The sequence below is a fragment of the Rutilus rutilus genome (assembly GCF_951802725.1).
Source record: "Rutilus rutilus genome assembly, chromosome: 23".
In the NCBI taxonomy this organism is placed as follows: domain Eukaryota; kingdom Metazoa; phylum Chordata; class Actinopteri; order Cypriniformes; family Leuciscidae; genus Rutilus; species Rutilus rutilus.
This window is the reverse complement of record NC_140233.1, coordinates 14397696-14423482: the sequence shown is the minus strand read 5'-3', so window position 1 is coordinate 14423482 and position 25787 is coordinate 14397696. Positions and strand designations below refer to the sequence as shown.

The 25787-nt window shown below is 38.3% G+C and overlaps 1 protein-coding gene across 3 annotated transcripts; it reads right to left on the bottom strand.

Moving 5' to 3' along the window:
• Positions 1 to 3790: 3790 nt before the first annotated feature.
• On the bottom strand, positions 3791 to 24688 carry LOC311283186 (interferon-induced GTP-binding protein Mx3-like). Of its 3 annotated transcripts, none has more exons than XM_084397446.1 (14): positions 24493 to 24688; positions 18598 to 18794; positions 15539 to 15661; positions 15321 to 15431; positions 7240 to 7394; positions 7021 to 7159; positions 6709 to 6907; positions 6012 to 6108; positions 5803 to 5925; positions 5116 to 5248; positions 4847 to 4990; positions 4644 to 4720; positions 4333 to 4542; positions 3791 to 4248 (listed from the first exon to the last, which is right to left on the bottom strand). In XM_084397446.1, the coding sequence occupies exons 1-14, from the start codon at positions 24585 to 24587 to the stop codon at positions 4018 to 4020; spliced, it is 2034 nt and encodes a 677-aa protein (XP_084253572.1). In that variant the 5' UTR covers positions 24588 to 24688; the 3' UTR covers positions 3791 to 4017. The 3 variants fall into 3 exon arrangements, with proteins under 3 accessions (XP_084253572.1, XP_084253573.1, XP_084253574.1); XM_084397447.1 differs by having other exon boundaries at positions 4333 to 4521; XM_084397448.1 differs by lacking the exons at positions 18598 to 18794; positions 24493 to 24688 and adding an exon at positions 18331 to 18474.
• Between the last annotated feature and the right edge of the window lie 1099 nt (positions 24689 to 25787).

The window sequence follows — 25787 nt, the reverse complement described above, 5'->3', positions numbered from 1 at the left end:
ACCTGAACCGTGGCACCGAGGATGAAGAAATTTTTATGGTATGTTGGTCTTAAGGGCCCACATCAACCTAGCCCATAATCACTCATTTGTGATTTACGCCACTCCCATAAAAAATTAAAATGCAATATTATTCTGCTTTAATTCTTATATCTTGAACTCTGCTCACTTCAAGTATTTAAATTCACAGCCATGAGTCTTGGTTTGTTAAATAATGTATTTTATTGAAATTTGCTTGTATGTTCACAGTTTTACAATCAAAAGAGAGGTCTTCAGTAAAGACCAAGCGGCAACCTCCCCGTCTCTCTCTTGAAACCAACACGGAAGTGAGTTAAACTGCAATTCGTTGACTGGCCGCTTGGGCTGTTGTCAGAAGTGAGTCAAATCTGTATCTCCCCTATGTTAAAATGCCAAATTTTACAGCAGAAAAAAATGTGTTTAAAGCCTGGTGTCTGTATGTGGATTTGGTCTATACAGCTAATTTTGCCCTTCATAACAACTGTGAGGGGGGTGAATTATTTTATAACTCGTCCGTTTAGTTGATTAATATTTAAATTTAAGGGTGTGGCCAAGCCACTTGAGTGACAGATGGATTCTCGCTGTCAGTGCTAGCCGTTTGTCTGCTGTTACTAGCCGTCACTTCACCTCAGCAATGTTAGCTGCTGAACTTGCCATCTCTGCAGTGTTTGTGCTTTTTTTCGGGATTATTATTTCATACAATTTAATACTTGGGTAACGTTACAAAGCCCACGTCTTTGGATTCCGTCGTTATCGTTCGAGAGAAAAACCAGCGCTGTATTTCAGTTGTTTTCCTCTGTGAACATGCACTAATGGATGTCTGACAATTTCGTTGCCTTTTGGGGTTTTCAAATTTAAAACGTCAATAAAGGCTCGTTCGTTCTGCTCTCACGGAACAGATGGATTATAATATGCTTATGTAAGTTACCGTCAGATGAAATCATGCAGGCGTCGGCGCTTTCTCCGTCCGTGCAATAAATGCACATGAATGAGCGTGGATTTTCTAGCGCATTTACTTGCACTTCAAAGGCAATATATCTATGGTTTAACGGTTAAACCATAACCCATTTGAGAGACGGCCATCAGAATTTAAAATGGACTGAATGACTGGACTGGACTTGAGCGATGCCGCGCTGACGGACCATGAAAGAGTGACGGACATGTAACGTTATGCACATAAATCACTGTCATACACAAACACTCTCGAAGTAATACACAGTAGTAATACTCACTTGTAGCCATGTCTTTTAACTATTATAATATTTTGAAGGGCAAAAATAGGAACGTTTAATTGGCTTTACATCATCAGCTAACTCGATCAAGTCGAGCTAGGTGATTTCAGATAGCTAGGCTCCTCAGCTCCACTCACGCCGCGCCTGTTTGCCTATTTTCTGTTATCCGGGAGTGACGCAAGGCCAAGATGGCGACGGCCGGCTCCGCCCACTTTAGGCTTCAAAAATGCTCTTCAGAAACCTACGGGTGACGTCACGGACACTACGTCCATATTTTTTTACAGTCTATGGTAAAGACACTAAGAAGAAAACTGTGTCCTGTTATTCCTGGAACCACCTTCTCTTACTGTTTTGCTCGCTGCATAGGCTGAGTAGCCATACACTCAACCGAGGGCAGAAAACACACGCGCACACACATGTACACACACACAGACACACACATGCACAAACACATACACACACACACAGACAGACATGCACATACTACTACTTTCTTTGTATATACATAAATACGCAATACAGCCAAATTACTCCACGTCATTTATTTTTGTGGAAAGCCAGTGCAGGCCTGAGCGGCGGTCATATTTTGTACCGCCATGCGGTACATCTAGTTAGATGTGCAAGGCAAGCAGGCAAGTTTTCGGGTTGTTATGGACAAGTAAAAATTACATTATTGTATATTATATGAAATACAATTATAATAAAATTCTAAGTTATGACTACTGTATACTGTACTGTTTTTATTTTTAAAACGATGTGGTGTGAAAAGTAAACATTTTGGCTCGTTTGACTCAGCTCACTGAAAAGAGCCGGCTCTTTTGACTCACGGCTCTTTAAAAAATAAATCCTTATCTCCTTCTTATCTATGCTCGAAACACTCAGTTTCTAAAAAGTTTGAAATCTTCTTTAAATTGTTAAAACAAACAACAACAGCACATGAGGAGCTTGAACTCATTCCCTCGCTGCTAGTACAGATCAAGCGCTACGAACCGGAAGTAGGCAACCGGAGTCGTCGTCATGGCACCGCGCATTGTTTAGACTGAGCAAAATAAGGTGGATAGCGTGTGGTATAGCGTGTGTATGTTGTTGTCATGGCCGAAGCAGCAACGAAACCGAAGAAGGCAAAGGTTTTGTCGGAGGAGACTAGGAAGAGAAAAAGGGAGAGTGACAAAATCAAAGGCCGGTGAAGCAGTCGATTCTGTTCCCTACCGGAATTCCTGTTCCCCCTCAACGAGCCGTGTCTGCTGACAGCGCATGCTTCAAAGCCTTAATAAACCTTAATAAATCAAAGCCTTAATAAACATTACATTGAAATCGGTAATAACATTTTAAATTTAAAAAAAATAAAATCTGGATTGAATTGACAGACGGGGAAAAACTCGCTTCTAATAAAAAATAAAAATAATAATAAAAAAACGCTTACATTTCGGGAAAAAATACAATCCTTTTTTAACATTTTGGCTTCCCGTACATCCAGTTATGCTTCTTGCTCGTATTCAGTTCTAATGGTATGTATGGTAACTCGGCAACTACGCATGATTTGTAGTATGATTGCGTAAAGGGAACAGGAATTCCGGTAGGGAACAGAATCGACTGCTTCACCGGGCGAGGATCAATATTGGTCCAGCGTTCGCTCGCTGGCGTGAGCTAAAGGAGGAGGAGGGGTGCCCGACCGATGCTGACTTGGCCGTCATGCTGTTGGACTAGTAAGTATATTGCTTGCATACTATCTCTAGTTTTTCGAATTTGTTGTCTGTCTGGCTATGTTACGGAAGCTATCTGGTCCTCCATTTATCTTCATGAATCAAGTAATGCTAGAAGAGGAGCGAATTATCAATCTGGTAGCTAGTAAACGCTAACATGCTAGTTTTCGATGAAAAAATAAAACCCATGAAATTATATTCATATGACATGCTGAAATATATGCCACTGTAACCATGACCGATTTTACGACAGTTGTAGAAGACAATACTGTTTCCCAACTGTAGGGGGACCCCGAGAGCAAAAGTTACTTGGTGTTGCTTTAAGTTAGTAGCCTGACTACGTCAGACTTCCTACTTCCGCTCAATTTCATTTCGCTTCTGTAGTCAGTCTGAGATAGCAGCTTATCTTTCAGTTTTCCACCGGCTTTCGGACGGCCGGGCCAATCAACGAACAGAGGGCGGGCTGAGAGCCGTGACGTAGACGCTGATTGTACCGTGGATGCATAGATTTACTTCACAAATAATCTGCAAAAGTCGCGCACAGCCATGTTTACTCCGGTATTTCGCTCGATGGTTTTGTTTTCGCATCATACATGTGTTTACAGTGGAAGTTAGATGCGGCTGAGCATGCGCATAACACACGCCATAACCAAACGTCATGTGATTGGCTTACGGGTAACCAATGGTTTTAAACTTCAGACAAGCGCCCCCCCGCGAGAAAGAAAACACTTTTCAATTGTGCCATGCCAGACTCTGTCTACAAAGCAAAGCGAAGTAGCAGAGTTTGGTATTACCAGGCTATTAAGTTAGACCTTAACTTGTAGATAACGCACTGAGGCTTTTAGCTATTTTAGAAAACAAAATGTATCGGCCCTGCTTTAGCCCATTTTGTGAGTAACATGGAAACAATCAAAAAGTATAAGATGTGGGTTAATGTATGTATGTATATTTTAATATTCTGAAGAAAATTGTATAGGTTTATTTATGGAAAATGGATGTTTGTTTAGAAGTTGTCAGATACATTATAAGATTGACATAGATACATTAAATGTATTTTCAGATACCCTCTAGTCAGTAGAAAAAGTGCTAATTGCTTCCTGAGCAGCACTCAAACGATCCAGGCGCTCTCGTAGGTCTTTGCGCCTTCTGCTGACTTCAGAGTCCTCAAACAGGAGCTCACTCACATTTGCCCCATCCAGTAAACACAACATGTCAATAGACAGGAGCTGAGCAGTCTGCGTCAACATGAAAAATGAGATCATCATGGGCAGTTGGTCAGCCATTCGCTGCACCACAATCTGAAAGAAAACAAAGATACTAAGTTACTTCCACATACACAAACACTGCACTGCTATTTGTTTCTGAAAACTAAGAATATCTACCTCATAATACGCCTCCAGCATATTACTGTACTTGCATTTTTTGTCAAAGAAGGGTAACTGATCTTCTGAAAACTTCTCATTCGTAATCTCATTCAAGACCTTCAGGTAGATGGGATCTTGAGTGTAGACCCTGTTTTCCATTTCAAACTGCTCTGAGATCCTCTTCTCCGTCTTTTCTTGCTGTGTTAACTGAATGTTGTTGATTTTGTCCTATGGGCAAAATGAAAAAGTCAAATGGAAAAAGTAGAGAGGAAAGAGAACTTGATTAAACTGGAAACTGAATGGATCCACCAATAAGAAGCAATATTTACCTTAGCAGTGTTTTGAAGGACAGAGTAGTTCCTGAAACACTGATTCACCACGTCAGTCAAATGTGTGATGATGATGTCTTCAGGAGAAATACATCAAGTCAAGAAGACAAACAGCCACATTTGTTAAAACTATTAATGTCATTAAATTGGTGATCTAATCTTTTGGCTCTCTACAATAACCATAAAGTCTTTTGTGATGGTACCTTTGATGGTATTGAGTAATTCAACGGCTGGCTTCTTAAGTTTGGCCACATGTTTTTGCAGAACCGACTCAAACACTCTGTAGTTACTGAATCCGAGCAGTTCCCTCCCTCTGTTTTTCTGGCTCAACTTTTTTGAATTGCTGACTTGTTTGGAAACAAAATGGATTTCTTATGAAATTAACTGACTTTTTCATTTTTATCAGAACTCTAAGAAAACAACAACATCAACAGTGAATTCAAAGTTCAAAGCATGTTGTAAATAAACTGACAGGATGTTTTTGTGCTGTTAAGATGATCATTCCACTTCTTGAATTCAGCCCGAAGCTGGACAAACAAATTTTTCTCACTCATCAGCTCCCCTGATGATAAAGAGGTGATTTGATCACTGAATCTTTTTAGGGTCTGTGAAAAAAAAAAAAAAGGTTTCATTAGCCTTTTACAATATCATTTTACAGCAAAAGTGAATCTTCTGAGGAGGTAAAAGAGGTATTATCTGAACAGAGAATATTTTCAGGGGCTGTTCACACAAGGCACGAGACAAAGCATAGTGGATTTAAACAGAATGAACCTTGCTTTTCAAACATTTACTTCTTTTAACTTGACGTTAAGGTAATTAAAAAAAAATATTATTCACAAATCTGATATAATATATATATATATATATTTTTTTTTTCCTAAGAAAAAAATCCTGCAATTCAAATTTTTCTCAGAATTGTGAGTTTGTTATTCTGACTTTCTTTCTTGCAAACACAAAAAATATGTATCTCGCAACTTTGACTTTTTTCTGTATTCTGTGTTTTTATCTTTTTAAAGGGCTGCTAATTTTATGGATGAAAGGATCTGTCTGTTTCACAAAATGCATTAAGAAATGTTTACATTCCATTTCATAGGGTTCCAGCATCTTGAACCCCTAATCATAATTCTAATAAGCAAGATGTGATGACTTGAGGTCCTACTTCAGTGAGGAACTGTTTGGCTCCCTTAAGATCTTCTGGTGGTCCAGTCTCGTACTCCTTAAGCTCATTCTTCACATCCCACAACTGTTTTTGAATCTGCCGATTGAGCTGTGGCAGTGATTTCTGACAAAGATACAATTTGATTATAGAAACCACAAATGCAGTTCACCACATTTAGGACTCTTAGTTTGAGACATTTACAAACTTACTTTGATATGATCAACAAGATTCTGAGTCAGCTTGACAGCAAGACATTCAATAGTCGCTTTACCCTCACTCAATTTATTTGGAGACGGTAAGAGGTCTCTGTAGTAGAACAAGAGAAGGCACTTAGTTTAGATGGGGTTTACTTTAGCTCATATAGCCTACTGTAGCTTGGCAAACAGGTATTCTTGAAAAAAGAATACTGGACAAAGTGAACATCACAAAAATCTAACATTAATAAAAATAAACAAAAATTTGGTTTTGGGGGAGTTATACCACATATTACAATTTTACAATCTGAACTAACTTTGCCTTGTCACATAAAGGTGAAATATATCTGAGACTTTTATTGACCTTGATACAGTCTTAAGGGTCTACAAGGCTTCTTTCTGTGATTTTTTTTTTTTTTTTTTTTTGCCATGGATATATGATTTTGTGGACAAACTTTTTTCCAAGAATATTAATAAGCAGCGAAGCTCATGTCTTGTGAAAATATTTTTCCTAAGAAATATTACTAAAAGATTATGCCAAACTACTTAAGGTTTTATTTTCATTAATTTCATTCTTACGTTTTTTATTTTATTTACTTTTATCAGGACAGTTGTCACCCTGAATGTATGCACCTCAAAACATACAATTAATTTGAATTCAGAAATGACATGCTAAAAGTTTAATTATATTCTTAAATATATAGTTTGTAACCTGAAATGGTCATGGTTTTGGAAGAAATCTCTCTCTATTTGTGTCGCCTCCTCCAGAGGAATTTTCTCATCGATCTGCTGTTGTCCTCTACACTTCACCATGGTGTAACCTTTGCAGAGAGGAATCACTTTGTTGTGGACAATAGCCAGAATGTCCTTCTCTGTTCCCCTGTCTATGAGATCTGGCTTGGTCAAAATGGCTGTGAGAATGAAACATTTTCTTTTAAAAAGTGCATTTGATGATTTGAAGCCTCTAATCCTCAAAGATATTTAATGTTATTAGATGTTTTGTGCGGATCATCTGCTTCGTTACCGACAGTTCTTCTGCCCTCAGGATCTACTTCTTGTGCCATTTGTAATGCTTCTGTTGTTGCAATGTCAGTGTTACAAGGAACCACTACCAGGTTTATAGTCTCTTGCTTCTCAATAAATTTCATAATCAGATGTTTGATCTGCAAGACATGAAGACATAGTTTTAAAACTGGATGTCTATGGTGAAATGTGGTGCGCAAAATCAGATTATGCTGCTCACCTGTTTTCCAATATCCTCTGGTTGTCCTTTTACTGGGACTCTGGCAATTCCAGGTAGATCGATCAGTGTGAGGTCACACACATCTGGTGACATGACCTCTAAAGTGATGAGCTCATCACATATTCCTACCCCCTTTCCTGCCAGCTCATTCTGGGCTGTACAACACACACACTGCAAAATTAACTGTGTTCATAAGAAAAAATACGTAATTTAAAGCAGCATGAGCCTGAAGCTTCCCTTAAGCTCTTTCATTGATACAAATGTTTCTTTTAAGAAACAGTAGGCTAAATGTTAGAGACAATGATTTGATACTTTTAAGTACTGAATGAAATATGTTTAATTATAACCGTTTTGGTCACATTTGGTTGGGAAAAAAAGAATAATTAGCTATTATTATTATTATTATTATTATTATTATTATTAATAGTGAGTGCGCGCGCGCGGCCGGGGCTCTCTCTCTCTGCTTGTTCTTATATATGCCCTGTCAAGCGTGCCATGTTAAACTGACAGGACTTAAAAACACATGCAAATGATAAACTTTCACTCTATGATGGTTAAACTGTGCAATTAATCCGATAATGATAGGAAACCCAACAACGGCGATGATCAGCTTATCCTCCATTTTCTCGGAACTAATGTTTTGGTAGGAATGAAAGTTATCCTCTCTTTCACGTCTATATTCCGATTGGTTGCTGGCTTTGCCGCTGCTTGCCGCCCTATGCTTGCCGCTGAACCGCGTCATAGCTCATTGCCATAAAGTTGAGCTACTTTCAACTTTCTGGTTGACGCTCAAAACGCCCAAAACGTGACGCCGATGGATTTGACGCTCCTTGCAGCTGAGAGAAGCCAGCTTCCATTGAAAATGAATGACTTCCGGTAACTTTGGAAGCTCAAGTCGGCGGCGGTGTGAACGTACAGTTAGGATATTGTATTCACTATCAGTCGCAACTTACACTAAATTAATGCAGAATAGTAATTTTTTGTTATTTACGTTTTAATCAGGCTATTTGTCCAGTCGGGCAAGTAAAATTCTCTTTCACTTGCCCCTTCAAAAAATCCACTTGGCCCGGACAAGTGTAAATGTCGAGCCTGTAATAGGCCTACATATCAAAACATATTTTAAATATGATGTACTAATTCCATTATAGCACTCATCAGCCTGCAGCATCCAAGATGATGTTTATTGTAAACAACACAGAGACAGAACAGCACAAACAAACTATAGAGTCAGAACTCATGTCTCCAGTTGTGTTTAAAATAGTTACAGTTTTTAGACTTTAAAGGGACAATGTGTAGGAATTTCTCCCATCTAGTGGTGAAATTGTATTTTGCATTCAAACGAATAATGCTCTCCAGCGCCTCACTTTTTCAAATGCGCGTTGCATCTACGGTAGCCGTTATGTACCAAAAAGCTATGACAGGATGTTTTATAATAGCACTTCGAGTTTTCCTTCGGGTGAACAGGTTTGTTATTTAAAACAAACTGAAACTTGAAACAACGAAAAAAAGAATGTTACAGTATGAATTACTGACTGTGAAAAACATTAACTATGGTAATTAGTAGTAATGCCTTCTTTATTTGTTATATTTTTTGAAGTACGTGTATTGTTAGATATCATCATCATCAGCGCCTTATAACGTTACTTTACTCAATAGCTGCTATTCATCAAAGAGCCTGTTTAACTTACTATAAATAGAATAGATAAATAGATAGTAGAACTATAAATGTTCTACTGTCTATATAATAAAGTATACAACCAAGCAATGAAAAAAAAATCTTGTAAATAAGACCGTAACGTTGACTTACCTGTCGAGAAGAAAGCAGGCAACTTCAACTCAACTCTTTTGAAAGCTTTCTCCTGCATTAGCTATCCCGACGTTAACCCTTGTTTTTGTAATCTCCGGTCACGTTTCCTTTTACGGTCTATTTTGGATTTTTTTCGATGACGAGGACTCCTTATCCTGTGACTCAGCATATGTATGAATGAACGGTGTATAAATAACCGTGCAGTGCAGCCTTTTAAACTTGCCGGGGCAGTGACAAGCGCCTCTCACTGCTCTGCGCGTCCGCTTCTGCTGGCTTCAGTCACGTGACGCTGGCTCTGAACGAAAACGCGTTGTGGAAACGCGTTGGCCTAGTACTTTTTGTCCCTCTCTGCTATTATAGTTTTTCAAGATGGCAGAACTACATGGAAGCCTCCATGGACCTACCCGTCCCATGTATATAAAGATAATAAATTCTTCGTTTACGAGGATTAGTCTGATCATTGACATAGGTATTTGTACACCATTGAGGGCATATTTATGTCAATAAAAATATTGATTATAGATAATAAAATACCTAAAAAGCTACACATTGTCCCTTTAAAACATTTATCACCACTTGTGATTCACAAAGTGAAAATGAATTTTAAGAAGTTTGTTTCTATCCAGTTGGCTATTGGCTTTTACTGATAAAACAGACACTTTACTCTTGTTCTGAGGACATAGTTTAATCTGCTGTCTTATTTAACTTTTATTTTAATTTGTTTACACAACAGCTCTGACAAAAAAATATGATAATAAAAGGTTTTGGGTTGAACACCAAATTACAAAAACATTATTATGTGAAAGTGAATAAAGTTATGTGTGTGTGTGTGTGTGTGTGTGTGTGTGTGTGTGTGTGTTCAGTTATTAATATAGCCAATGCTGTGTAAGTTATATAGCCTACTTTTGAAAATGATAGGCCAATAACTTTAAACAAACATTTAATAACCCATATAAATAAATTATAATTTATAATATGGAATGCATTTACTTAATTTACAATGTAACATTTATTAATTTACTCTAGCACTTAAGATATCAGTAAAAAAAAGGCCACAATAAACTAAAGGATTAAAATGTGGGTAAATCTAAAAGTAAGTCTGCTTTAAAAAAGTTCGAACATGGCCAGAATGTGTGCATTGAGAAACACGTTCAAATTGGTCGTCTTAACATGGTAAAACTGTGCGTCTAAAGCCTGGAACACACCAAGCCGACGCCAACGAACTAGCGCTGATGAAAGCCGACTGTGTTGTCGCCTCGCGTCGGGGTAAAAAGCTGCACTTGAACACACCGAGATCGTGGATCATATCTTGAAAGTCTATGAAAAATCGAGCTTTAAAAATGTAATGGGACAAATTTATAATATTTTAAATAATAACAACGATAATCAAATTAATAATATTTTGAAATCTTGGGAGAAAGATATTGGAATAACAGTGACTGAAGAGGAGTGGAGTCTGGCATGTAAAAATGTTTTCTGCTATGTTAAGTCTCCCTATTGGCAGGAATATGCGTGGAAACTATTGGTTAGATTTTTTAGAACACCACTGAAAATTAGTAAATATACTAATCAAACACAATACTGTTGGAGAGAGTGTGGTGAATGTAATGTTGACCTGGCTCATGTCCTCTACACATGCTCAAAAATCCAGCCATATTGGGTTAATGTGTTAGAATTAATGAAGCAACTCTGTGGTCAAAATACTAATTTTGAACAACTAAATGTCATTTTGGGTATACAGCCGAAAGGCTTAAATAAAGAAAATTATTATATCTTTTGGGTGTTGAGAGTTACTGCTATTAAACAAATAACTCGAGGTTGGAAAAAAACTGAGCCACCCAGGTTGGATAAATGGATTGAAGCGGTAGAAAACCTGTATGAAAATGAAATGATAACGTATAAGATGAGAGGTAAAATGAAGTTATTTAAGATGAGATGGTTCGCATATGCTAACCAAATGCATTGAAAGATAAAAACCAAGCATGGATTTGGACCTGTGTAATTAGAGGAGGCATGGATGTAATCTCTGTGATATATGATGCAGTTATATGGATATATGATAGTTATATGGAAATTTGTATGTCTGCATGTAAACATGTATATGGAGATGTATTTATGCACGCATGTGTATGCAAATACGTATGTATATATAGTATGAATAGATGGGTGTATATATGATGTACGTCTGGGTTTATGAATGTATGTATATATATATATATGTGCGTGAAGCATGGGTATGTATGTGTGTATACATTTCCTTTTGTTAATTTTTATTTTTTATTTTTATTTTTTATTTTTTTTTTTGTAGTTTTTTTTATTTTTTTTTTTATTTTATTATTATTATTTTTTTATTTTTCACTGGGGTGGAAAGGAGGGGAAAGGAAAAGAAAAAAAGGGGGGAAAAATATATTGTGCCTACTCTGACATGTTAATTGAATGATTGCAATATGAATAATGTCGCAATATGAATAATGTCACAATAAAAAAGTATAAAAAAAAAAAAAGAACACACCGAGAGAACTACTGCCGACTGTTAGCTAGAATGCGCGTTCTGCGCCTGCGTGTAAATGAGACAACTGGCTATTTCTGCAGATATATTTGTCTATATTCGTCATTAAAAAAGGGAAACGACGCTGCCGGCTGCACACCGTAAACAAAGCAGCGCGTGCTTACCGTTTAGAGTATCAATCCTGCTAAACACTTTCTTTATTCCACTCCTCTCGTGTTAATGTTGAAATATGCGCCAAGGAACACTCAGGTAAGATGACATATCATTAGAACAGCCTTCTATCTGTACCGTTTTGACTTTGCTCGCTGTTTTGCTATATTCTCGTGCACTGCCTCGTTCACTAAGCTGAACAGCCAATCAAAATTCCCTCTTTCACCGACGGCCCGACGCCGATTCATGTCGAATCGGCCGTTACAAACAAGCGGGAAGGAAGTCGACCGGAAGTTGAAGCCGGCCGCGTGCCACCATCTTGTAGCAGAACTTCACCTGCTGTTAGCATTCCATTGACTCCCATTCATTTTGGCGTCACTTTGACAGCGAATAACTTTACATCTGAGGCGTTTGAAGACTCCATTTGTCCATTATTTATTTCTAAAGAAACACGACAATGTATAAAATGCTCCATTACCTTGTATCTTACGTTACGGCCCCATAGAAGCAGTTTTTGTAAAAGTAGGCTAACGATTGCGTCATAACCACGCGACTCTGTCGCACAGTAGAGAGATTACCATATGGACAGGAGGAGAAGCTCGTGGGCAATCGGGGGGACGTGGAGGCAAAATGACAAAATAATTAATCAGAATACCTAGCAAAAGTTTCTCCTGCTCCTAGCTCATGGACAGCTCCTACTCACACTCTCCGTCTCTGCAAGATTCGGAAGGGAATGATTCAGATTTCTCATGCCACAGCCACTAGAAGACAGACGGGTTGCTCACGTCACATCTACGTCGTCAAGCTCTGTTTGAGTCTGCGCGTCAGGAACGGAAGTCCTAAAAAATCGCTAAAAATGGGCTTCACTTGTCTCAATTGAGTTCCAATGAGATGGCTCTGTCCACTTCTTATACTGTCTATGGTTACAAAGCCGACGAGGACCAATTTCAGCCGACGGTGCTTCTTCTTCTTCTTCTTCTTCTTCTTCTTCTTCTTGTTTAATGGCGATTAACTCCTAAGGAGCATTATCGCCACCTACTGTGCTGGATGGCAAATTAACCTTGGGTGATAAGTCTGAAGTTTAAAACTATTTCATCTTCCTTCTTTCACAAATGGACCATTAGCTGCATTTACATGGACACTTATAATCGGATTGATGGCTCAATCGGACTAAAAAACCTTCATGTAAACACCTTAATCGATCCGATTGAGCTCGATCCGAATGAAATTTCGATCCGATTGAAAGGGGTGGTTTATCCCTTTTGTAATCCGATCGAGAGAACACGTAAACACTTGATCGGATTGAAAACCGAAACTGAAAGGACTGCGCATGTGCAATGACGTTAACTAGCGTAATGACGTATGACGCGCGGAACGAGCTGTTCTTCCTGTTGAATAAAGTGTCATATTAATAAGTTTCCCGTCATTCTAAAATTCTCATTTCACTCGCGCGTCTGTGAAGTGAAGCAGGAAAACGTCCCACCAGTCCTTGTTTTGGATTCTCATCCACAGAGGACGGTTTTGGCCGCGGGGAGGGGCATTTTTACTGCGTGATCAATAAGCAGCACGGCAAAACGGTTAATATGCTCTAAATTATGACCAGAGATGAATTAATATTACGTCTGCTTTTTAAAACAAATAAAGAACCAATAGAGGAGAATATTTATGCGCAAAAAGCGGGAAACTCTGTATATTCGTGCAGTGTGCGCATGTCAAAACATCAGATCCGATTTGAAACTTGTGACATATAAACGCGCACATCAACCCGATTACTTTATTTATCAATCATGTAAACACCTTGTTCGGATTCATCAATCGGATTGATTTCATTCCGATTGTGTCCATGTAAACGTAGCTATTGACTATATTTCCTTGTTGAACCTTACTCTATCATCCCACATCATCATTATTTATCATACCTGCAATAGAGGTTTCATTGAGCTTCATCCGGCGCTGCGTGTTCAGCTCCGTCCACACTCAGCCCCCATGGCAGGTTCAACATTTCAAGCATATTATATTCTAAATCCCAAACCTGAATCATATATAAACGCAATTAGTGCTCTATATATCTGTCTGTCCATTAAACCTTTTCCTAAAATATCCTCATTCTTCATTCTATCATCTCCATTCTTCAGATGACTGAATAATACATCCCAGAAAATATTATACTTACTACAAATAAATAATACATGACATACATTTTCAGATACACCACACACATCACATAATCCATTTTAGCCGACGGTGCTGAACACACCGTTTTGTTTAAAGACTTTGTGGCCCCGTTCGCCTTCCATAGAGTCAATCGGTGATTGATAAAGTCATTGCATCACTGCAGCTGCCATTAGAAGATCTGATTGCTATAGACCTTATGCGCCAGAGAAACGAGGGCGCTGCCATCTTTCGAATATTGTCTTTGAACTTCCGTTTTTGCGGTCGCTCTGTATATTTCTATGGCATTGCTGTCCAGGAGTATTTAGCTTTTGAAGTGGATTTACTTAATGTAAAGTTAACGAAAGTTATCATGAGGATTGTAATGTTTAAAGCAGATGTCTTAACAAATGTCAGTAGACCGGGAAGATTTTAAAACGAGCCGTTCATTCATAAATACGTAAGATCGCTGTGAAAATACAGACCGGAAGTCAAAAGACAATGAGTGCAGCGCTGAAAAGGGACGGGGCTACATAAGGTCTTATAGAAACAGTCAAGCTGCGTCCGAAATCGCGTAGGCCTACTACTACATTTAAATTAGAACGTACTTAATGACCATTAAAAAAGTATGTTCTATATAGTATGAAATGAGTCCGGACGTACTTCAGAATCTCGCCGGAAGTAGGTCATCCGGGTACTTTTCGCCTACTGTTTTTCGAATTCTATGATTTCGGACATACTACTCTGCTTGCATACTATATAATAGGGAAGTATTCGATTTCGGACGCAGCTTCAGTGTTATGAGACCGAGACGCGTGCTTAGGAATCCACATGTGCATTAGCTTGGTCCAGCTTTTATAAAAAAATCTGTGTTTTTTTTGTCATGATAAAAGCGTTTAGAAATAAAATTTATGAGACAGTTGTTGTCAAATTTCATTGGTGATTTCAAATATGAAATTTAATCGTAAGCTTTGCAAACAGATTTGGAGATTTTCCCATTCAAAGAGATATATGAGTTACCTTAAAGGGACATGTCCTCAGACTCAGAATTATGTGTTTCTATGGCAACACTTTCAATGCCAAAATGAATCTGCAGCAGTCAGGGGTAAAGCGGTCATGTGGTTTAAGTCGAAGCTCTCCAAAAATTCGGAGTCGTAATTACGAGTTTCTACGAGGACATGTGCTTTTTACAAGTCGGAATCTCGTAATTACGACATGGCGTACATGGACCTATAGCCTAACAGGATGTTGCTATGCAATATGAGTTCTGTGCAATGATATGATGAACTGGAATAATACATTTAATTGACTGAATCAGCATCCAAGACAACAGCCATCAATTTTATAAGACAAAACAAATTTTTATATTTACATACTGATTGTGACTGCAGCTTGAGATTTTGATCTCTATATTATGTTCAAGTAACTCTGAAAAGAAAGGAGTTTTCCTGCAGATTTACTTACCTGCTGCAACATGTTCTTCAACTAATGAAGGATCTCCAAATTCAAATTTCTTCAAATCATAAGATGGATGTGCTACCTTTCCATTTGCCAATTTGCCGGCTTTAATAGGACCTGCAAAATTTCATAATTTAAATTCAGTTGTAAGATTGATCATTTTGAGTCAGTTGCAAAAAAAACAAAGTTAAGAACGCAAAAGAGACTGCAAGCAGTTTATAAACCTGCAACAAATGACGAATCCACAAATTCATTTATCTTTTTACGGTAGGATAGAACAGCTTTCCAGTTGGCTCCACCAGTAACCTTCTTCAGCCTCAGCTCCAGTGGACATCTGGTGACCATTCCTACAACAAACACAGTCCAGTTAGCAACCAAGAAAACAGTGGAAAATAGTGTGACAACAGTGCATGTGTTGACAAAAGTAATCATTCTTTAATTCTTAAGGGCCATTCACACCATGGACCATACCGATAGCGATAAAGATGTCTAAAAAAAAAATCTATGTATGTAAATGAATAGCAGAGTCCAAACCACAACTATATGGATATTAGTGGCACAGAGAAAATATATATTGGAATCACTTTCAGAGTGTTTTTTTCAAGCTGATAAACTATAAAAACTTTGTCTAAAAAAAAAGTCAATTTTTGTCTTTTTCAGTTTTGTTTTTTTGATCACTTTGCCTGTGTTAATACTAACTGCATAAAATGTGGCACAGGTGTGCATTTTTATTGGATTTTTACTATTTCACCCCCATTTCCCTTAAAAAATAGTTCCTCTCAGCGCCTTTTGGACAAAAATAAAAAATTTAATCCCAGTGCCATTTAACTATAAAATGATGTAATCTTTATTAAGAGGCTTTCATTCTGTTGGCAAGGCTTCAAAATGAAATATTTTACTATTTTTTACTAGCCTGGGAAAACCCAGACAACTTCCGGCAAATTTAGATTTGCTCTGCAAGTAGTCTGGCAAAGAGCTCATTCAAGGCCATTTCTAATCCGTCGAAATCGCGGCACCAATCAGAAACGTTGGGGCGGGCTTTACACAATGACGATCGCTCTGATTGGTTTTAGGTCTATCCAATTGTGCCCAGAGGCATTTGAGCGATGTCCGTTGGTGAAGTGCAGCAACTTTTAAATGCATTATTATATTCAAATTGCAAACACATGAGGACAGTCTCCATGAAAGACCCACTGGCAGATGAACGTGCTACTACATTTCTCTCCGAAACTATAGGAAATTAAATTAGATTTAATAGAGGATTTTAACTGTGACAAGATGATTGACAGGGCAGTTTACGTGACAGGATGCTCTGTCCAATAAAGATGACGAAGTAGTATGTCCCAAAGCTTGCCTACTTTTTTGCTACACATTCAAAAGTAAATACCTTTTCTTCACAAAAAGAGTACATACTTTTATGGCATAGTGTAACTTAAGGCGAATTGGGACGCAGCATATGGCTTTACACGATGATGACCGCTCTGATTGGTTTTAGGTCTATCCAATTGCGCCTAGAAGCATTTGAGCGACGTCCGTTGGTGACGCCCCTTTGGAAATGAGTTATTAATGAAGCTTTGCCAGACCATAACTCAGTTACTACTGAGAATGGTCTGGTTTTAACCAGGCTAATTTTTTACCAGATGGTGCCATTTTTTCAGGTTTGGCCTATAAAGCAAATACTCGCTTTATTCCTGTTCTCTGCTTCGGCATATTATAAAAACAATTGGATCAGTTATGCAGCTATAATTGTGTGGGTGTGTTGGTATGGATGTCAGAGTGTGGTTTGTATGTGTGTAATAAAAAACAAATGTGCGTGTGTGTGCATGTAATATTTGAGAGAAAAACTCAACTGCAAAACTAAAATCCAATCACTGTGTGCACCAGTGGAGTTTTGCTGGCATCTAATGGGGTAAATCTGTTACTGTGCCCAAACAAAATCTTACTGAAAGCTCATTTTTTGAGATATCATCCTTAAATTTGGAACACAAAAGATTTATGGCTTTGAATTTATATCAGTTTTAGAGTTCAACATGTTTCATAAAATATATATTTTATATAAAATAATGTTCATAATGTTCCTAAATCATTTTCATAAACTTAAACTTCTATAACTTTTTTTTTTGGTTTCACTTTTTTAACTTCAGCAATAATCTGCCAAGGGTCTTCTTTAAAATGAGACCAAACTGTGCTCCCAAGCTTAAAATTTGTATGACAGTTTTTTGACATGGACATTTTTGTCCACTATGGACTTATGTGTAACTTTTTTTAATTGTTGCACAAGAGTTAAGAGCTCAAGCATTTAAAGTGGCAGACTACAAAACTGTAGTGTGCGCTTGTAATAAACAGAACATTATTATGGACGCTAATAGTTATCTTTAGTTATAGTTCTTGGTGTGAACAGGCCTTCAGAATTCAACTTGAACATACGACCCGTTCCAGAATTGCGGGTAAATTTCAAGTAGAGAAAGAAAACAAAAATAGGAGTAATTATTCTGTTAAACTTTTTTTATTTTCATGGAACACACTCAATATCTGCTGATCTTAAACTTGTAAGATTTAAAATAATTCTGAAAATCAATGTACTAACAGAAAAAGCTGTCAACTCTGTTAGACAAATTGGGTCAAACATATACAGTTAACATAATATGTAACAAAATTAAAAAACCATGTCTTCCCTAAGATAACTTTTGTCTCTTCTTACATTAATTCAACTTTAGGCCTAATAGAGACTTATTGTTTTGGAGTAAAAATATATCAACATGTTTAACTAAAACGTTGCCAAGATGGTATGCATTTTCATTAAACATAGCTTTAAAAATAAATAAAATCCTTTAAAATTCCATGTAGTAAGAATACTAGTTATGCTAATCAGCTTCTGATCAATTTGTTGACAATAAAACACACATAATGATAATTTTTAAAGCAAGACCTTAAAACAAACAGAGTTGACATTGATGGTAACAGAGTTGATATAACTTGAAAATTAACTGCATTACTGATCTGGTAACCACTTTACCTTTACACCTGCTTGTTGATGGAAATATCTGATTAGCCAATCTAATGAAATCTGATTAAAGTGGTTTGTTGCTTCCAGACCAACTTTCTGTTCTGAAATGCAGATGGTAGGGTCAGACTTTGGCATAAACCATTTGAATTCATGGATCCATCCTATCTTTCAGGCTGGAAGTGCAATAGAGCAAAATCGGAGAGGTGTAGGCTACCTAAAATGGTCATTGTGTTTATATGAATTTCCAATACCAAAGGGGAGTAAACCAGTCCTCACCGCTTCCTCTTGGTAATGCAACTCCAGACAGCGCTTCCAACACCGAGCTTTTCCCAGAACTCTGATCTCCGATCACTGCAATAGTCGGTAATGCCAAGTCCTTCTGAATGCCAACTGACCGCAGAGTGTCAATCAGATCAATGTATGGACGAATTCTCTCCTCTAAATGACTGTGAACTGCTCCCTTCATTTGCTGACTGTAAAGATAAAAAATTACATTTGTAGACCTATATAAACAAATCTCATTATTGCACAGTATTAATTCAGTTTTTAGCCATTAATTTCAGCTTAATGGTACAGGTTTTCTTTCTTCAGAAATCACATGGTAACATTATTTCTAATATATTGGAAATAATCTTATTATTGTGGTCGTCTGAGGGCACTATGCCCTTTGTAATATCTTATCTGAGTGCAAAATGCTACTTGGACAAGAGAATGCATACAATATTGTACACTTGTTGAGATCTGTTTATTATTGTTTGGAGTTTTTTTTTAATTCACATTCGAATGTTTATGAACATAAGCATGAAAAACCAAATTAACATTGTGGCAAGCAGGACGAGGCCTGGGGCCGTGAGAGAACGGCGCGAGGCGGAGACGTGATTGATGATGAGCAACACCTGCAAGCACTGCTTGTCGCACCGCTTGCCGCGTGCTTGTCACGTGGCACACCACCCGTTTTCACAGACTGTGACGACGTGTTTTAAAGGTCATCCACATTGTAAATCCTGCAAAGTTTTATATATCTATATATATATATATATATATATATACACATATACATATACATATACTGTATATATATAAATAAAAAAAATTCTCTTTTTAAATCATGTGTTATAACACTACACTTTGTATTATATTAATTTAGCATTTTGATTGTACGCTCTAGATACAGTACAGAGTCTGTCCAAATACCCACACTTGTGATCAACGCTGCGGTCATTCTCAGCCGATATGAGGTTGGGGTTCTACAACTCCTACTTCATTGTACCCAAGAAAGGCAGTGGGTTACAGCCAATCTTGGACCTGTTCCTGTTCAAAATGCTGATGCAGCAACGCATTTTCGAATGCATCCATCCCTGAGATTGGTTTGCAGTGATCGACCTGAAGGACGTGTACTTTCAAGTCTCGATTCTCCCTCAACACAGACCGTTCCTACGTTTTGCGTTCAAGGGTCGGTATATTGCATATCAGTACAAAGTCCTCCTGTTACGACCGCTGAGGTGGTCGATCAAGGAGTAAAGGGGAGTAACATTAATTTGAAACAGAAACACAGCTGAACTGAGCTGCGAGTGTTTACAGTATCCAATCTCTAACCTAACAGCCAAAATAAAGTAATTAAATGAAAAGAATCTTCACGTCCCCCAACACACTACCTGACCTACACTAACTACCCAAATGCAAAATACAACAGGTGGAGCTCAATGGAGCCTACTTTCTTACCTGTCCCTTTCTCCAACCTTGGATGTGATCAGTGCGCAATAACAGAGGTAGAACAAATGAAGATGAAACAATACACAAGCCGTTTACATACAATTAGTAAACACACGGGATACACAGATTCACTATACACATGCAGAATATAGGCTGTCACACGGAACAAAGTTTCAAAGCGTCTAGGGCCTTGCGAGCGGCGTCTATTTGGATGGGACCCCAACTGCATTGGCACATCAACTGCCTTGAGTTGCTAGCAGTATGGCTTGCGCTGGGCCACTTCAAATCGCCAAAACTAGGCAAGCACGTACTGGTCTGTACGGAAAGCACTGCGGCCGCTGCGTACATCAATCATCAAGGAGGTCTACGCTCCTGTCTCATGGCGCAACTCGCCCGCCATCTCCTCCAATGGAGTCAGAAGCATCTGAGGTTACTTCGTGCCATTCATATTCTGGGTGTGCTCAATCATGCAGCCAATGAGTTCTCACGACAGCCTGCGCTTTCGGGAGAGTGAAGACTCCATCCCCAGGTAGTCCAGCTGATCTTGAGGCGCTTCGGAGCCGCACAGGTAGGGTTGTTTGCCGCTCCAGAAACGTCCCACTGCCAGTTGTTTTACTCCCTGGCCAAGGGGACCCTTGGCACGGATGCCTTCCTGAAGGAAGGGTTGGAGCAAAGTCTGTCTCCCTCCTCCCTGAAAGTGTATGTTGCCACACATCACTATGCAGTAGATTGTAAATCCGTGGGAAAGCACCACCTGATCAACAGGTTCGTGAGGGGTGCAAGAAGGCTAAATCCTCCTCACCTTCACCTTGTACCCTCTTGGGATCTCGCTTTGGTGCTAACGGCATTACAGAGAGCGCCCTTCGAACCACTGCAGTCAGCTGAGTTGAAAATCCTCTTGTTGAAGACGGTGCTCCTGACTGGGCTGGCCTGTGTGTGGACCTAATGCAGAGCTTCAGGACCTCAGACCAGTAGGCAACCTGCAAACATTGTCAGTCAACGAATCGTGCTTGGAAAACTGGTGCTTGTTACCTTGATAACTTGATGCTACCTTTGATAATAGGTGACAAAGTACCAGAAGATGACACTGTGTGGCAGGTTTTGATGACCTTGAAACACCATTAAGGAATAATTTGCAAAGAAGTTTCCCAGGGCAGCTGTTGTGAACAGGACAAACAAAGTCACCATTTTAGGCACTGACTACTGTGCTGGAATGTTGTTGCCTTTCGGATCGACAGGAGGGTTGCCTGACTTTGGAGAAATACTCCAGATAATCATTGTGCATGACAATCCTGTCGTTGTTCTGAAGTTGCTAAGTGGGTGGTACCATGAGCACCTGAGGAGCTTCAAAATAGAGCCCACCGGAGAGATTAAAGTCCTTCAGTATTCAGAATTGAAAGATGCATACCCCTTGGCTGCATACAAAACACTAGATGGTCGAATGGTGTCCCTGAAACACTTCATTTGCATAACGGAGTAGATTTTACACTTCAGTTGAATTATTCATGCCTTATCAATCATGTGTAGATGTGCCAAGTAAAAGTGTCAAATGTTAACAAACTGCTATTCATATTCTTTCAGCTGAACACATACTGCCAGTTGCGAGTCATCACTGAAGAAAACAATATCAGAAAATTGATGCTTCCATCGGGATTTCCAAATAAAGTAGAAGATCTTGTTTCTTAAATTGTTCAAACATTCGAATTACAAGGGGAATTTGGACTACTCTGTGAAGCCAAAAGCTTTGGGAACCAATTTTTCACTGTCACTTCAACTGCCAACCTGGATGACAAGACCACCGTGAAATTAGTTAGAAAAGAGCCTTTGTTCACCCATGACTTGCTTCCACTAGATGAATCAGGATTGTCCTCTACATTGAGTACCTTTGACACCCACACTGTGGATGACGTTGTAATGTACATCTCCCTTGCAGATGGGGGTGAACCGTCAAGCTCACAACATAATGTTCTTCTCCCTGAGTCATGTCGCTCTGCTCCAAGTGCCAAAGTTTTCCCATGACATTGAACTTATCCTTGCAGAGGCAAACAAGTCATATCATGCCTCTGGAATGCCTCTGGAATCTGCAATAATGCAAGACCTTGCCAAAGCTATTTTCTCTTACACAGCCTACCCTTCAAATATACAAATATCCTCAGTGGCAGAAGTCCTTGTTGAGAAGTTTCCATGCTTAAAGGAGCCTGGGTCCTTTGCAGGGATGTATGGCTGGCAGCAACCCCTCAAGTACAACATGCACAATTTCCGTGCCAATTAGACCTAATTCATTTAATTAGTAACTATAACAGAAAATGTTTGTATTTTTATGTTGTCCCTTTACTCCTTTACTATATCAAAGAGGAGTTCCGACGTATAACAACAATTTCCTTGAAAGAGACATTTATGCTGAATCTTGACAGGTACACACCATGTCTTCTGCAGCTGATGCATGCCAAAGGAGGAGTTTTGGTACCAGGATGCATCCTGTCCTGAACACTGTAAATTATGCATCTTTTTGTTTTACTCTTTTCACAATTTTATTTTCAGAAATAAGTATCTATGGTGGCCCTGAAAACCCAACACATGGAACTTTAAAAAAAAAACATGCAAATAGGCAAAACAAGCATACTAAGAAAGCTATCGGCCGAAAATGGCATTTTCGGTTTTTGCCCAAAAGAGAAAAAAGGCCGAAAATATGCCGCCACACCCCTCCGTGTTCAGCGATCAGGTTTCACTCTGGCTCAGCATGTTTTGTGACTTTGCAAGCCGCTCCGCCTCCAAAGATACACAACTGTGTGAGTGCGCTGTGCTCTCCGCTCCGTGTTCACAGCTATCTAACCTTGCTTTCTTGAATACACCCCTGTTCCTTTCCTCTAAAACAAAGGTAAACAATATCTTGACTCAGAAGTAATATAAATACTAGATGGAAATAATATCTATAATATTTCAGTTGAGAGACATTATCTGAATCCGGTGATGCATCCTAAAAGGGCGATTTAAATCCTAAGAGGGTTGGGGACGCAACATTACTTTAGCCTATACCCTGGGATATATCTTGTCTGTATTATTATTATTATTAAGCAGGATACATGTATGGTATGTCAAATGTCTTTCAAAATTATTAAAACGACATTTAAATTCTCATTTCTTTATTCTCTTTTGGCTCTGCAAGGTCCTGTGAGTTGTGTGCAGCACTTGCTTTTTATGCATGCACACAGTAGAAGAAGGCAGCCCACAACATAAACCCACTTTTACAAACCACACCAAGAGCAAGTGTTTCTAAGCCGTGTTTAGCACTAATATCCACTGAAAACATTTTTGTTTGCTTTTTCTGAACTTGTGCATGTGTTGTCACATTGATTTTTTTCATAATTATCTTGTCTTAGTCTATTTGCATGTTGTCTTAAATTGCAGCACACTGAGCTCGAAGGGCCACTGTATTTGCCTCTAAAATGAATCTCCTTTTAGTTCCAGAGTCTGGCCATTTTTAGGTAAATTTAACCATCTCTGAATAAGTAATGTTTAATTATTTCTATTGAGTTATTATTATTAATAATAATTAAGTAGATTAACTGTTTTCTGCTAATAATATTATTATTACTCAATTTTTATAAGTAATGTGTAATGTATTGAGAAATATTAGGTAGACTTTACCTAATTTCATTTAGTATATCATAGCTGTTAAATTCATGCAACATTTGCAACTGCTCTTTATAACTTAATTAGAAGCGCTACAATTTAAAATAAAAAATAAAAATAAAAAAGCTCTGTAAACACTTTGATTTTTGCAACATATAAGTGTGTCTGTGTCCCATCGGGAAATCAAAAGTTCTACACACACTTGCAGTCCAAACACTTGGGCCAAATACAGGAAATACATAATGTAGACAAGCATAGTCAAGTGTAAAGACCGCAAGTGTGTATTTGGTCAGGCCCATAGAACATATTCATAACAGCGCCATATTTGCCATTTTTAACAGGAATGATTGTGATGCTGTGAGGGATAGACATTCATCCCTTCAGAGGGTTGTGTTATTCAATGTGTTTTTGGATTGTTCTGAATTGTTTTGAAACACTGCAAAAATATATTTCAGAAAATTTTCAGTCGACAAAAAACTCCAGAAAAACTCCCTGAGCTATGTAAAATTATAAGTGATCTAAGAGCTTTATGCAGCTTTTTACAGCAGATGCACTGAAAAGACGGTAAGTCTATTCCTCACAGCCTCGCTTTTAATACTTGTCATGGCGCTGCTCTGAAAAAGGTCTATAGTACACTCAAGTGACCTGCCCTAATAAACTCACATTGCCTTGTACATTTCTTTTTCTTTTCTTTTTTACATCTAGATAAAAAGAAATTAACATGGCCAATAAAAGCATGTACAAATATTTCTACATAAATAAATAAAAACAATTTAATAAATAATTCAGCAATAGTTTAATAATAAGCAAATAAAATATACTAACCTTTCATTTTGAGAACTGTCACTATCTTCATCATCATCATCATTAGAATTTCTTCGATTTGGAGATGAGAAAGAAAGTAAGCCTGAAGTAGACATTTTCTGGATAAACAAGGAAAATTTGTAAAAAATCAGTTCTGAGAAAAGATAATGTTCTTAGTTTTAGATGCCTCTTGTAAATTGTATAATTTAGGTTTCAGCCAAATAGAGCATTTGAGGTGATGCTGAAGAGAAATCAAAATGAGTTTAAATCTGTATTTCAGACTGAATTTATAGTGAAACACTCCCATGTTAACAATGCAAATGCAAACAGAGGTGGAAAACGTGACAGACAGGTGAGGTGTAAGACTGGAAAAACTGGAAGAGAGGGCTACTCTCTGAGAGAACAAAGGAAATTAACATTTGAACTCACTCTTGTGAAGGTAGCATTACCATTCGAGATGCAAGTCTCACCTCAGAATGATCTTAATCTACATTTCTTTCCCTCTTCCCCCATCTCTTCTCCCTCATGCTGAGATCACCAACATTCACCCAATAATCTATATAGCTTAATGTGAATAATTATCATACAGTATTACACATGTTTGGTATCATTTGAAATGTCTCAGTACGACTGGTACAAATGCCCCATTCCCAAAGAGGTAAACCAAAAGGTATTAAGTTATTAAGAGTTTTAGGGATAACTTGTACACAAAGGAGGGTGTGTCTTCCAGGCAAATGTATGAGGGGCCGTACAAGCCAAAATCCATTCTTCTACTCTCACACACATACATTCTCCTTTCACATTGTCACGAACGCCAGTGAAGAATCCTCTGTCAGCCACCGGAGGTCTCACTCTCCTGAATATTAGCATTGGCTTTGAACATTTCCCAAGAAGCCACATACTGGGACTGATTACTGCACACCTGATCTTCATCACCAGACTATTTAAACCCTGCCTGTTCATGCACAATTTGCAAAGTCTTGTTTGCCCCGGCTGCATTTCTGAGCATTATCTCAGAATAATTGTACAAAAATGATTGTATCTTCTGCCTGTGTTTGGACCCTGCCTTGGATTACCGTTTATGACTCTTCTCTGCCTGCCCTTGATCTCTGTTTCACCTGGACTCTCACTTCTGTTGTTAGCTGCCTGCCTTGAACTTTTGCCGTTTATTGTTCTGTCTCTGATATTGTTGTTCGCCCTGGTATTTTGAACCACGCCTGTTTGTACACTGACCTTGCACCTTTTTGAAATAAAGCTGCACATGGATCCTACTCACTCTGAGTCTTCGTCACACACATACATACATTTCTACTCTC

What these genes read in the sequence shown, in the direction of transcription:
- LOC311283186 (XM_084397446.1), bottom strand. Translation starts at nt 24,587, where the DNA reads ATGTCTACTTCAGGCTTACTTTCTTTCTCATCTCCAAATCGAAGAAAT. An exon ending in TGCATTACCAAGAGGAAGCG is followed by an intron (nt 15,662 to 18,597) that starts GTGAGGACTGGT and finishes TGTTTGTTGTAG; the next exon opens with GAATGGTCACCAGATGTCCA. An exon ending in TCCTTCAAAACACTGCTAAG is followed by an intron (nt 4,543 to 4,643) that starts GTAAATATTGCT and finishes TTTTGCCCATAG; the next exon opens with GACAAAATCAACAACATTCA.